The sequence below is a fragment of the Arachis ipaensis genome, chromosome B08, assembly GCF_000816755.2.
Source record: "Arachis ipaensis cultivar K30076 chromosome B08, Araip1.1, whole genome shotgun sequence".
NCBI lineage: Eukaryota > Viridiplantae > Streptophyta > Magnoliopsida > Fabales > Fabaceae > Arachis > Arachis ipaensis.
The window spans coordinates 124246462-124259633 of record NC_029792.2 but is presented as its reverse complement, the minus strand read 5'-3'; the positions used below and the strand labels follow the sequence as shown (position 1 = coordinate 124259633).

The following is a 13172-nucleotide window of genomic DNA, read 5'->3' as shown; positions in this document are numbered from 1 at the left end:
ATAGGAAATCTCTTAAAGTTACTTTTCCACTGCATTAAAAGCATTTGATGTTAAGATTCTCTAATAAGGCATTATAAAAATTTGATAGTTGAGTTACCTTTATTATCATCCAAAAGAATGCTTAATTTCAGTTATTACTTGAGAATAAAATCAATTTCTTTAGATAAGGAAGGGTTCAATCGCTTTCTTAATCAAAATCAAGCTTCATTCTAATTCCTATATATTTATTTATTTATTGGGGTTAATAAAAGCTAGCATCAATTGACATAGGATTCCAAAACTTTTCAAGCTTATTATGAAAACTTGATGGGTTTCCCCATTGACCTCATTGGATAGGTTTAAGAGCAACATATTCATTGGTCAAAAGTAGACACACTTCATTAGTTGTCTGTTACTACGCTCCATTATATAGCTTTTAACAAGATTCTTTGAAGTTCACTTTAGTCTAAGCTTTATGTTACTTCATTTGCTTTGCTTTGTTCAATCATCTATCTGCTTTATTAATTTGGTGAAGTACCTCCCTCTTCTTCTTCTCTTGCTCAATCATGTGCCTTGCATTTCTGCTTTAATTTAACCCATTTTTAGTACAATGCATATAGCTAGCTCCCCATTATCATAATAATTAAAGGAATAAAAATATATATGTATGCTAGCTTATAATTTTTTTTATACTCTTATCCTATATATAAAAGCAAAAATGTTTGGTAACAAAAAAAAACAGCTAAAAACAGCTAAAAACAGCTAAAAACAGTCATAACTTTACTATTTTTTCTTCAAAAATTGGTTGAGCTAAGAAAAATATTTTTTATTTATTAAATAATAAAAATATAGAAAAATAATTTTTAGTTATCCAACATTAATTAATTTTTTTTAATTGTAAAAATTCTTATTTTTTAGAGGAGTTTTTTATTTATATATAAAATTTTAGTTTTAAATTATAAATATTTTTTGTATCTTTTAAATTATAAATATATTGATATTCAACAAAATTTATTTTAGTATATTTTTATTCTCATTATAAAAATTTTCTGAATTCGTCTCCGTATGCACATAGCATTTTTTTTTATTTACATTTTCATGAGAATAATTATTCCTTACCATCCATCCACAGGTGGTGTTCATGCTTGTACTCTTTATAGTAAAAATGCTTTACAATTTTGTATTATGTGTGAGTTAGTTGGATACATGCAATTGTAATAAAGACAAGACCTAGGAAAAACCCTTTGCTCATGAAAGCAAAACAAAAACATCTTTAATCATGAAGATTTGTAATGTCAGTTGGGTCCCAATAATAAATTAAAACACCATCAATCAACACTAAAATCCAACCCCTTTATTTGGTTTTAGGAAAAATCTATCTTATATATACTGTGGTAGTCAAGGGTTTAGCAAAAACAAGAGAACTTTTTTGTTATCCAATTCAATGCACGAAAAAAATGAGTTACACTTTCAAAAGCTTTGATTCCCTTTCTTTTTTCAACCCACAAGCTTGCATGTTTAAAGGTTTCCTTTTTCTTCCTTTCAAATAAAATATATGGTTTTAACTTTTATTTATTTTTACAGGTCAAACCATATCACTATATCCAACTCCAATATTATATATTTGTAATTGAGATGTATTTTGTTGCTCTATCACTTAAAACAATCATATAATAAAACATGCTAAGTCCATATTAAATATAGTTATTATATATTTGTATATAAATATATATTATTTAATTTATTTTCTATATATTTTATATTTTAATATATAATTTATATAAGTGATTAATTTAATAATTGATTTTTAGTGTATATATAACATGATTGAAATATATAATAGTCTACAATAAAAATACATTTTTTGAAATATGTTGCATTTACTTTTTTTTTAATTAAAATTAACCTCCTTGAAGTATTTGTTGGGCCAACTTTGGAGAAGAATCAAACAAGAAAACATAAGATGAGAAGACACCACATCCAACTCAAAATCTTAAGGTGTCAAGTTGATAGGTCTTATAAACTCCTCACTCTTCCTTGTTTTTTTTAATGTGGGACTAACTTCAACACTCCTCACACTTGCAACACTAACAGTATTTTTCTAGCCATTGCCTAAAATGATTATCGAATTTACAAATGCGAATTAAAATATATAGTTCTTTATTTTTATAAATGATCCAATAAATTTTTTAAATTTACTTTTGTAAATTTCTATTTATATTCTTAACCCAAACTTCTTTTTAGATAGTGTTAATTTTGATTGCTAAATGCCAACATAGCATTCTAACATAATTAAAATGGTATTTTAAATTAGTTGATTCGACTCAATTTAATCACTCTGTATATAAGATGGAAAAATATTGATCCTTCTATTCTTAAAATTCATTTATTAGTAAAACCATAACGATGTATGGAGAGAATTTTAGGCTAACAACTAAGCCTTTTCAATAAATTTTCAAAATGAAGAGATTTAGTCATTGTTGTTGATGGTAAATATCATGAGTAACACTGAAAATTAAGTCCCCTTTTTCTCCTCGTTTAAGTTTTTTTTTTTTTAAATTTTATAGAATTCTCACAATGATATAAAAAAAACTAAAATAAGAAAGTCTTTTTTTGGGTTTATTAAAATAACTTGGGTCGAAATTTGATGTGGTCTAATTAATTTTCGGCTGGGCTTTGTATATCCATTGGTCTCATAAAGTAGAACCCATACTTATCAAAAATAAAGTAGTGCTAAAAAATATATCACTATGTTATCATCCCACCAAAAAGAAGAACCTGATTAAAACCCAAAGATTATGTCAATAAAACTAATGTCTTCATCAGTATCTTGCCCAAAAAATAAGTTTTCATCAGTCAACCATTAAAAAAAATTGGCCTCAAAAGGAAAAAAAAAAAATTCTCGTATTGGTACTAAAAAAATTTTAAATAAAAAATTTTAATTCCCAACAAATTATCTTATAATAGAATTTGTTAAGAATTTATTTATCTCATGCATAATTTGTTAAAAATAATGAGGAATCAATTTTTCTGATAGAAATAATTATTGACGACTTTTAGAAAATAAAAATTTATTAAAAGCAAACATCTAATTTAAATTCTTGAAAATCAATTTGGGTATTTATTTAAAGAAAAAAGATTTTTTATATCAATTATTCTTTAATGTTTCTCATAAATTAAAAACAAAATTCCAATATTTGAATGGTGCAATAAATAGTTTTGAAAAAACTTGTGTAGATTACAAGTAAAAGAGGCACAACTTAAAAAAAATGTTTATTTTTTTAATTTTTGGGTGCAATAATAAGATTCATTCCTGATATTGGTTAACACAATAATTTTCATGCATGACACGTACACTACTCTGAGCTCAGAGCTTTCCCTCTTCTTCAAAAATGGATTCCTCTGATGAACCTTCATCATCACCACTACTTTCTGTACCATTTCTCTTTCTTTCTTGAAGTTCTTTCATTGCTACATTCTATTATGATCTTTCAAGATTGATGATAATGATAGTTAACTAATAATGACAAATGAAATGCGTCACAATTTTTGTCACCTTTTGTTGCTAATAATTTTTTATGCATGTTTCTTCCTTTTTCATCCCAGGATTCTTCCAATAATCTCAACAATAATAATGATGATCTAGAATCTTCCAAGAACAAGAACAATGAAGACACTACTACTATTCCCTCCCCTTTTGTATGATTCAATTCAATTTCTCTATTATTATTGTTATTCATATGTTGTATTCTGTTCTTGAAGTTCTTTATCATCACTAATTATAATTCTTTATTAACTAACTAGTGAATTATGTGACATGCATTTATTAATTAATTTATTTAATTTCATCCCAGGAATCCTCCAATCCCAGCATCAGCAATGATGTAGAAAATTCATCTCCATCAAAGCATCATCATGATCATGATCTTAATGATGATGATTACTTTCTTGGTGAATCATACACACCAGAGCTTGTTCTGTCACCAGAAACCCAATCAATCTTATTAAGGTGAATCATTTTCACAACATTCCTTTTTTTTTTTCTTAATTATTTTTCTTTTGTCTAGTGTTGCTGTTTTAATTTCTTGACACAAAATTTGTGTGTATTATTATTATTTCTAAAAAAGTGGCCTACGTATTGGAGACGATGGTGATGTTCTTGAAGATCTTTGTGATAACAACTTCGAATTTAATGTGGAATCATCACAAGAATGGAGAGATTCCAATTTGTTTGCAGATGAGATTCTAGGAATCGAACCTTCCCTTGATCATTATTGTTCAACCTACCCCACGGTAACATTAATTAACCCTACCATAGATTCTTGCTGTTCATTTTTATTTATTAATATATAGATGTTACCTTATATATGTATATTAGAAAAATGTGCATATATAGTATAAAATATACGTTAAATTATAAATAAAAATCAGCCACTATATGCAAATATACGGAAACTGATTTGGTGACGCATTTTTATTAATAATATTAATAATGTAGGGTAATGAAGAGGACATTGACCTTATAGAAACAGTGCAATCTGAAGATGAAGTGAATAATAGAAACCTTGTAATAATTGATGCACCAATTCAGGAAGAGGAAGCACCAAACTTCAAGTTGAAGCCTTTTGGTTTGCATTTGAATAGCATCATAAAATCTACAAAAAGGGTTCAACCTGAGACACATGAAAATGTTGTAGTTGGGAGTAGTAGTAGTAATAATAAAATAAAAAGCATTTTGATCTCACAAGGTAGCAATGGAAAATCAGTAGTAAGAGTTGTTGTTGATGAGACTCAGATCCATCAAGACACCACTTCCAATGATAGTGTTCCCATTTCTCATGATCTTAACAAGTTAGTGTTCCTCTTCTTGTTTCATTCTCTATTTTCATTTTTACCAGTGTTTTATATATTTGTAAATTGCTGTTTTTGTTTTGAGTACAGGAGAATAATCCAAGACAGTAGTGAGAGTAATAATGGTTGTACATGTAAGAAGAGTGCATGCTTGCTCCTGTGAGTATACTATACTAGTAATGCTTGCTATGATGATGCATAGACACGGACACGAGACACGTTAATATGTAATAGTATTTAGGTGTGTCCAAACTTGTCCGAATTTTTTTTTTATTTTTTATTAAAATCCGGTTTGACACAGAAGATATAATGAGTGTCGTATCAGAAAAATATCCATGCTTTCATAGTTTGCTACTTCATTTAAATTCAATTTTGATACCGTTTTTACGTACTAATTACATAAGCTACTTTAATAAAAATAATTATTTTTTATATATTGATCGCATAAATAATCATCTAAAAGAACAGATGTAATTGGACAAATATGTAAATGTATCAAAATTAAAGTCTATTTAAATGTTAAACCGTATCTTGTTTCATTAACATTAATGTTTGTTTGTTTCATTATTAATTATTGCAGGTACTGTGAATGTTTTGCTGCTAAAGGTTATTGTGCAGAATGTTGTACTTGTGAAGGATGCTTAAACAGAGAAGAACATGAAGACAAAGTTAATGATGCTAGGGACAAAATCAAATCTCGTAATCCATTTGCATTTTCTCCTGAGATGGTTCCACAACCCACTCACATTCCATCGGTATAACTTAACACCCTTGCTCTTCACCATATATGCATTTTATTTGAAAGCTTACAAAAGGGTATAAATGACTTTTCACATATATCCACAAAAAAAAACTTTAAAGTAGCATCATATTTTCTATTAAAAAAACAAGGTTCCTGTAGTTTTGCGAAATTTTCAATTAAGTTTCTATACTTTTTTTCTTTTTAATTGAGTTCTTGCACTAATTTTTTTTTAATTGGGTCTCTATACTTTTTTTTTTTCTTTTATTTAGGTCCTTATACCAATTCTTTTTTTTTTAATTGGGTTCCTATAAAATTAAGTCAATTACTATTAAAAAGGACTTAATTGAAAAAAAATTAGTATAGGGACTCAATTAAAAAGAAAAAAAGTATAGGAACCTAATTAAAAATTTCACGAAATTATAGGGACCAATAGAGTAATTAAACCAAAAAATAATTACTAATGTTGCAATAAATGTAGGCTAGTAACCAAGAAGAAGAAGATGAAGCAGGCAAAGATACATCAAGAGAATCGAAACCAAGTAAATTCTTCACTTATTTGCCACGTGTCGGTTTAGTAGAATCAAACACCATCAGCACTAATTCTACAAAACATGATGCTGGTGATGACAACATTTATAAAGAGAAACTTAACCAAACTGGTGGAGGATGCAAAAAACAGTCAGTATTCTTTTTCCTTACAACTTTTTAAGTTTAATTATTCTATTAATTAACATTAATCTGTTTGAAACAGTGCATCAAACACAAGTGATGGTAAAAGAGCATGTACATGTAAGAAGAATAAATGTCTGAACCTGTAAGTAAAGTACATATTTTTCCAAATGTAACATGTAATTTACATTATTAATTCAATTCTTGAATGACATGGTTTTGCTATGCAGTTATTGTGAATGTTTTCATGGTGAAATCTACTGTTCTGAGGCTTGTGCTTGCGAAGGGTGCTTAAATAGAGAAGAACATTTACACAAAATTCATGAAGCTAAGGAATATATCAAAAGGCATTATCCATTAGCATTTGCTCCAAGGATTCTTCAAACTCATCTTTCCTCCCCCAATAATATGGTATCACTTTCTTTATTTTTGATATATTTTAGATAAAAAAAAATTGAGATTTATTTATTTTTTCATTATTTGATTTATGGTGTATAGGATAATGAAAATGTTAAGACAGCAACAGCATCATCATCAGCAAAGCACAGAAGAGGTTGCAGATGCAAAAATTCAAATTGTATGCAGAACTATTGTGAATGTTTTGAGGTAATTTTATTTTTATGGAGCATATGCATATTATATATATATATTCTTTGTATATTATATTACTTAAGTGAAAACATAAATGTTATTTGAATAATCTATATTTTTTATATCCAAATTATTCTTCTCATTCTTTTCTCTCCAATAAAACACTCTCTCTTTTATATATATATCTTTAATTTATTTTAGGTATTTAATTTCACAATAGATTAAAATTCAATTATTCTTAATTTTTTATGGCAATGTGTTAACCAATCTCCTTCAAAAAAGATTGAGGTTGGATGCTCCAGTCTTTGTGAATGCAAGGAATGCAAAAATCCACATGGCAAGAACAAAGGTAAATTGTAATTTGATTCATGTGTTCTTTTTATTAGAAATTTGAAAAATAATATACATAACCTGAAGAAAACATAATTTGTGTTTAATTTTTTTATTATAAAAGATAGAATCTTTGTTGTGAATTGTGGTGTGGTAGTTGAATAATAGATTAATAAGACTTATCATAATTAAAAAGTAAGATTGTATTAAAGTTTTCTTTCAATTATTATTATTAATTAGAATTTAAAACACACAAAGAAATTTTGATTTCATTTTTGGATTTCAGATTCAGGTCATAAGCAAGATGCAGAAATGGATGGCAATGAAGAGCAAATAGTCCCACCTCCATCAACATGATTAGCAGTGGTCTAATATTAGTTTTTAAATTGCATTTAAGAATAAAAATGTATACATGTAGCTATACTGAACAAACTTAAAAATAAATTCCATATAAATAACAATTTATAGTCTCCCTAAAAAATAATTGCTTTAATTTGCAGATAGTTATATATTCTCCCAACTATGCATATGTTATTATTATCAATTCTGTTAGGTAGACAATGGAGATTGTGAACAATACGAACAAATGACTAATAATTCTCTATTACCATATCTAACATATAGGTTTTGGAAAAATGACTGATGATTAATGAAAATTGATGTAATTTATCCCTTTTATAAAGTGTCCTAATATAATTAGATAGCCTTTTCCCTTTTGACCAACTAACATTCAATTGGTCAAAACTGGTATGGGTTAAAATTTAAAAATCAATTGTTTCCCTTTTAATTTTCAAGAAAAGAAAAAGGAAGCTAGCTAAGGAGAATAAAAAAAAAATTATAATCACCAAAATTTCACTTTATTTAGTACAGGAATACAGAAAACAACTTATGTATATTATCCATCCTAAAATGAAATAAACAAAATTTGCTTGGTGTATAGGAAATTACCCATATACCCCCCAACCAAAGCATAATTTCCCAAAACCCCAAATCTAGAAACATAGTAGTAATCCAATCCTATAAGACAAATATAGAAACTTTATTTATTTAGTACATGAGAGAGAGAGAGATGAAGCAGCTATACCAAATTACCAATATACCCCCAAAACACCACTATCTATTCTATAGTGCCTCTTCCATTACCCTAAAAAAGCTCAATTGTTCTCTAGTTGAACCTAAACCCCTCAAGTCCCAAATTTGCAGTTAACCAGCTACAAACTTCATCAGTCTCTTCAGGAACTGTATAGTGACCCAACCTGCACACCAAAAAAACACCATATTATTATTCCAGTGATGCTGGGTAACCAACTTTTTTAAAATTATTTTGTTTACCTTAAATCATAAAACATTGACCTTATATCCTAAATTATAAACCTAAACCTTAAATATGATAGCCTTTTACAGAATAAAGCTATTACCCATTATAGCTCCTAAATATAAGATTCCGGAATCCGGCCGCACTTAAGGCCCCTGCGGATTTCTCTCCAAGTTCATATGCAACCACATCGTCCCCTGCGAAAAAGAATACGATATAGTTTTAGTGATATCATCAGGTATGAAAGTCGACCCCTTTTTAGACGAAACTTGATGAATACGTAATCAAGTAATGAACACTTGTTTTAGATGTTCAACCAAAATGAAAATGTTAAAATGGTTGATTTAAAAAATTCAGTCAAATTCAGGTCCAAAAGAAGTTCAACCAAACTAGTATCTCAACTTTCATATACATCAATTTAGATGAACAAAATAATTAACTCTTTTATATCCTAAATTAGTAGAAAGAGAAAAAGTAACAATAGCAGGTATGAATACCTCTGCCATGGCAGAGAAACAAGGGCAACGACGCTGCACGCCTTATGCCATCGCGTGATCCTTCAATCCGATTTCTCAAGGCTCTGTGTCAGTTAAAGAGGGGAAAAACAAACTTCAGAACAGTTCATATCAGCATAAAGAAAAGGAAATTATGAGTGGCATAGAAACCAAACCTTGAGCAAGGAAGCCAGCCACTTAATGAAACAATTGCACTTAAGTGGATAGGGTAAATGTTTCCGTTCGCGTAGCGCCCCGAAACATGGCAGACAGCTGAATGAAGTGCAGTTGCAGCACCCATACTGAAGCCCCCGATACCGAGTTTGACTGTACATTCAGCCAGCAGTAGCATTTTTAAGTAAAATTACAAGCAACTTGGATTTGTTAACATTTAACAACAGTCCCATGTTTAGAATTCTAAATGTAGCATTTGACTTTGCTCTAAACAGTTTCTTGTAGACTTTGGTAGCATAAAATTAAAGATGCATAAGCAAAGACACATTAATTATTATGATTACTTTCATAATCTCAAAATCTTGTTGATAATTTCACTGAATAGTCCTCTAATACCAACAACTCATCTTTCATTCTTCATTACCATGAGTGCAATTCATAAATCTAGCCATAAAGGCCAGGAAATTTGTAATAACTAACATTGAAATCGACCAACTGCTTTTACGGAGATTTATTATGTATTTCGTGGTGTAACCAACTGGAGAAGGCCTATAAAGACCCTACTTAGGAGGATAGGATTGGATCAGATGGAAGGTAGTCCTACGACTAGAGGTAATAGGAGACCTAAGAAAACTTCTAGAAGAGATTTAAACATAAATTGTCTAAACAAAGACGTCGTTCGACCCATGTAGCCAATTCTAATGAGACTAGGCTATGTTATTGGTGTTAGCAACTAATATCATGGTTTCTGTTAGGGTGTTAACTATTTCATATATTGAGTTAACCAGTGAACCATATAATCAAGTGAAAATGTTATGGCGGTTGCAATATCGAGTTTCTTAAGTGATCTTGGAAAACCTACTATTTGGAGGCTCGGTCGACAGAAGGTTGGCAACATGTGCAGCAGAAGCATCTAATCCCTCCAAATCATCTGCAGCATTTTCCGAAATCTCCCCAACATCGAACCCTGGTAGAGATTCCTCAACAAATTAGACCATTCTCGACAGTTACAACACCGAACATACAGTATGCATGCAAGGAATTTTATTAATGTCAACAATGAAGTGTAGAAAGCAAATCTTGCAGCCAAAACAAAATGGAAAAGCCATAAAGGAAAATGATGTTTTCAAGTGAATTATGTTGAATTTTTTTAGCACCAATCTTACAAGCACTGTAAGGAAATCCACCGAACAGGGCTAGAGGTCGCGTAGGAGCAGTCGGGCAAATCCATTTAATCTGCAGCATAAGTTTCAAAAGAATAAATGGCTTCTACTTATCAAACAAACATGTTTTCCAAATATATTACATTAATAATGTACTTATGTTTATTCTTACATTTGGAAGAGGAAGAGTTTCAAAGATTTGGGACCAGCTGCAAAACAACACAAATTCCAAATTACTAATTCGAAGAAATTTTCGAACTTTTCAACCATGCATAGAAACAAGATAAAGTACAAAAAATAAATAAATAACAGTAATAGAACAAGCTGCAGGCTACATGTTCTGCAAGTAAAAAAAAAAAAATGACACTTGAAACTATGATAAAGTTTCCTTCAAGTTACACATTAAAATTATATTAACCTCCTACCTAATTTTGGGACCGCGTATTAATAAAATGGCGATTAGAATTTCTATGCCTAACTAAGTTTTGGGAACAACATAGATGGTGAAGTAGTGGTCCCATTCTCTAATATTTCTAATCTCAGAGTCAAGGTTTCCTTTACTGAAAACTTTGATCAAGAAGAAGAATGTTTGTTTTCTTTTAGAAAAGATTTTTAATAATAAATTTTTGGTGGACAGAGCCTTTTGTAAAAAGAGCAAATGGAACTTATTTAATAACCAAACTTCTCACATCAGAATAGGACAAGATTTTGACATTCCCTTACAGATGTTAAATTTAATTAGAAGAAAACAAACACAGCATTCTTATTGAAGGCATATTCTCAAGCACAAGGCATAGGGTATCCACTTGAGTTTCCACCGAAAAAGTGTCACCAAACTTATTCAAATGATTAAAATTCCAAACACCATTAACTCCAAACTGTTGAGCCATGCACATTGACAAGGACAGTCATTTGCACATGTCTTAGGACAAAAAATACAGAGACACTGAGATAGTAGAGACAGAAACATTTCGCCTGTCTCTTTCTCCAAGAGGTTTCGATCCTCTAATGTTTCCGTATTTTTTGTCCTGAGAAAAACTCTTCCACAAAATCCATGTCATTGATGATGTAATGAATATTTGAAATCCAATTAAGGAAAGAGCATACATCACTAAAAACTATAGTAATTGCATAAGGTTAAGATATTGAAAGTAGCGAAAAACAAACCTCGAGCCATTATCACCGAGGCCATGTAGCCAAACTATAGTTGCTTGGTGCCTCCCTTTAGGCCTAACTACATGAGTCCTTCCGAACTCGAAATTCCTTCTACCAGCTCCATTTCCACCACCTAAAAACAAAAGACATTTTAGTTTTCGAAATTCTTTTACATGGTCGTCCAATCAAATTCATTCTTTTGGATGATTCATTTCACTAATGCGGCACTAAATGTTCATACATATTAAATCCTTCAAGAAAATGTCAGAAGCAAATAAATGTAGTGAAATTAGGGCAATGGAAAAGACAAAAAAAACTAACCAGAACTCATTGAGGTGCTGTTGTAGCTCATATTCTCTATAATCTCAAAAATGCTAATGTCACTGCCACAAAATGCTTAAGATGATGAACTTCTGTAATGAATGTAGATCACAAACATAAGCAATCCCTATTTATACCCAAATGGGAGGGTCACAATAAAGCAAAATAATAATAATAATAATGATAATATCAATGAATCTGCATCAAAGGCTATGAAGCTGAACCCTCCTAGAAATTGACAGAAAGTGAAAAGCACCTAATAAAAGGAGATACAAAACTAAATAAGAATAAAAATAAAATAAAATAAAAGTCTCAACTCTTTATGAGCTAGAACCCACAGCAAAAAATGAAAAACTATGTAGCCAAATGTAATGCACAAAGAGAATAACATTGGAGAATCAATGCCCGTGGAAATTGAAGTAAAGCAACATCAACTATAACAACAAGAAGAATATTTGGCAGCTAAAAAAACTATTTTTTTTTCTTTTTTTTTAATGCCCATTTTCCAATCTTCCATAAATGGTGTGCTATATATACCGTTAAAGCAAAATGAAGTTGAAAATTTGAACTTTTCACTTGTGGAAAATGAAGTGTCCTTCATAATCTAATATTTTTTTTCCCTTTTATATAAAGAAAAAAATAATAAAATAAGAGAAAAAGAAAATATGAATGAATGAACATAAGAAGGGAGAGTAAAGTTTTGTTCTTTGCACCAACCTTAAACACTTCAAGCTGGTGGGAAAGGGAAACAAACCCAAAAAAGCATAAGGGTTTTATTTTTCTTTTCTCTTTCACTTCACCTCATCACTTTGATTTTTGTCTTGGTTTGGTTTCGTTCCCACAGCTTTGTGTCTGCACTTTTTACTTTGTCTCTTCACACTTCACACTTCACACTTAACACTTAACACTTCATAGTTCATAGTACTCACAACACAACACAAAACCCCAGCATCAGCATCAATCTCTTGTTTCATTACAAATTTTATTTACTATAATGCCCTTTGTTTACACATGAGACATGACATTACTAACACGGTAACCGGTATTTTTTATAATAAATAAAATAAATCAATTATTTATTTATATATTTTAAAAAAATATTTGTATTTGTTTATTACTTATTTCATTTGCAATGGCAATATTTATATTCAAAATCTATGTTGGTCATACTTCGTTGCCATATGACTATGTTTACAATAGGATTTGAACCAATTTAAAAAGTAAAATTATATAATTTATTATAATCTAGATTATTTTAATTTGATTTTATTTTTTAATTTAATTCAATTTTATTTAAAAGATTGTAATTTATATTTATCAATTTAAATTCATTTTATAATCAAATTATTATCATTTAGATCAAATTTATTTGTCACAAAAAAAAGATC

The 13172-nt window shown here is 29.5% G+C and overlaps 2 protein-coding genes across 6 annotated transcripts; one reads left to right on the top strand and one right to left on the bottom strand.

The window, feature by feature from the left end:
- Positions 3372–7611, top strand: LOC107611669. Its single transcript, XM_021108355.1, has 13 exons — positions 3372–3413; positions 3586–3678; positions 3834–3988; positions 4107–4272; positions 4478–4830; positions 4921–4989; positions 5411–5585; positions 6051–6250; positions 6324–6386; positions 6472–6652; positions 6740–6847; positions 7115–7181; positions 7449–7611. The coding sequence occupies exons 1-13, from the start codon at positions 3372–3374 to the stop codon at positions 7517–7519; spliced, it is 1743 nt and encodes a 580-aa protein (XP_020964014.1). The 3' UTR covers positions 7520–7611.
- Positions 8001–12726, bottom strand: LOC107611901 (acyl-protein thioesterase 1). 5 transcript variants are annotated; one of them, XM_021110025.1, is made up of 10 exons: positions 12502–12726; positions 11785–11873; positions 11476–11596; positions 10481–10517; positions 10312–10381; positions 10008–10112; positions 9148–9298; positions 8975–9057; positions 8581–8674; positions 8001–8418 (listed from the first exon to the last, which is right to left on the bottom strand). In XM_021110025.1, the coding sequence occupies exons 2-10, from the start codon at positions 11813–11815 to the stop codon at positions 8328–8330; spliced, it is 783 nt and encodes a 260-aa protein (XP_020965684.1). In that variant the 5' UTR covers positions 11816–11873; positions 12502–12726; the 3' UTR covers positions 8001–8327. The 5 variants fall into 5 exon arrangements, with proteins under 5 accessions (XP_020965684.1, XP_016169257.1, XP_016169256.1 ...); XM_016313771.2 differs by having other exon boundaries at positions 11785–11846; XM_016313770.2 differs by having other exon boundaries at positions 11785–11876; positions 12502–12725.

Excerpts from the sequence above, each read along its gene's own strand:
- LOC107611669 (XM_021108355.1), top strand. The coding sequence starts at position 3,372 with ATGGATTCCTCTGATGAACCTTCATCATCACCACTACTTTCT. Across the intron at positions 6,848-7,114 it reads ACTATTGTGAATGTTTTGAG|ATTGAGGTTGGATGCTCCAG; the intron begins GTAATTTTATTT and ends CCTTCAAAAAAG. Across the intron at positions 7,182-7,448 it reads TCCACATGGCAAGAACAAAG|ATTCAGGTCATAAGCAAGAT; the intron begins GTAAATTGTAAT and ends TTTGGATTTCAG.
- LOC107611901 (XM_021110025.1), bottom strand. The coding sequence starts at position 11,815 with ATGAGCTACAACAGCACCTCAATGAGTTCTG. Across the intron at positions 9,299-10,007 it reads GTCGACCGAGCCTCCAAATA|TCAAACTCGGTATCGGGGGC; the intron begins GTAGGTTTTCCA and ends CTGAATGTACAG. Across the intron at positions 8,675-8,974 it reads GTTTCTCTGCCATGGCAGAG|GGGACGATGTGGTTGCATAT; the intron begins GTATTCATACCT and ends TCTTTTTCGCAG.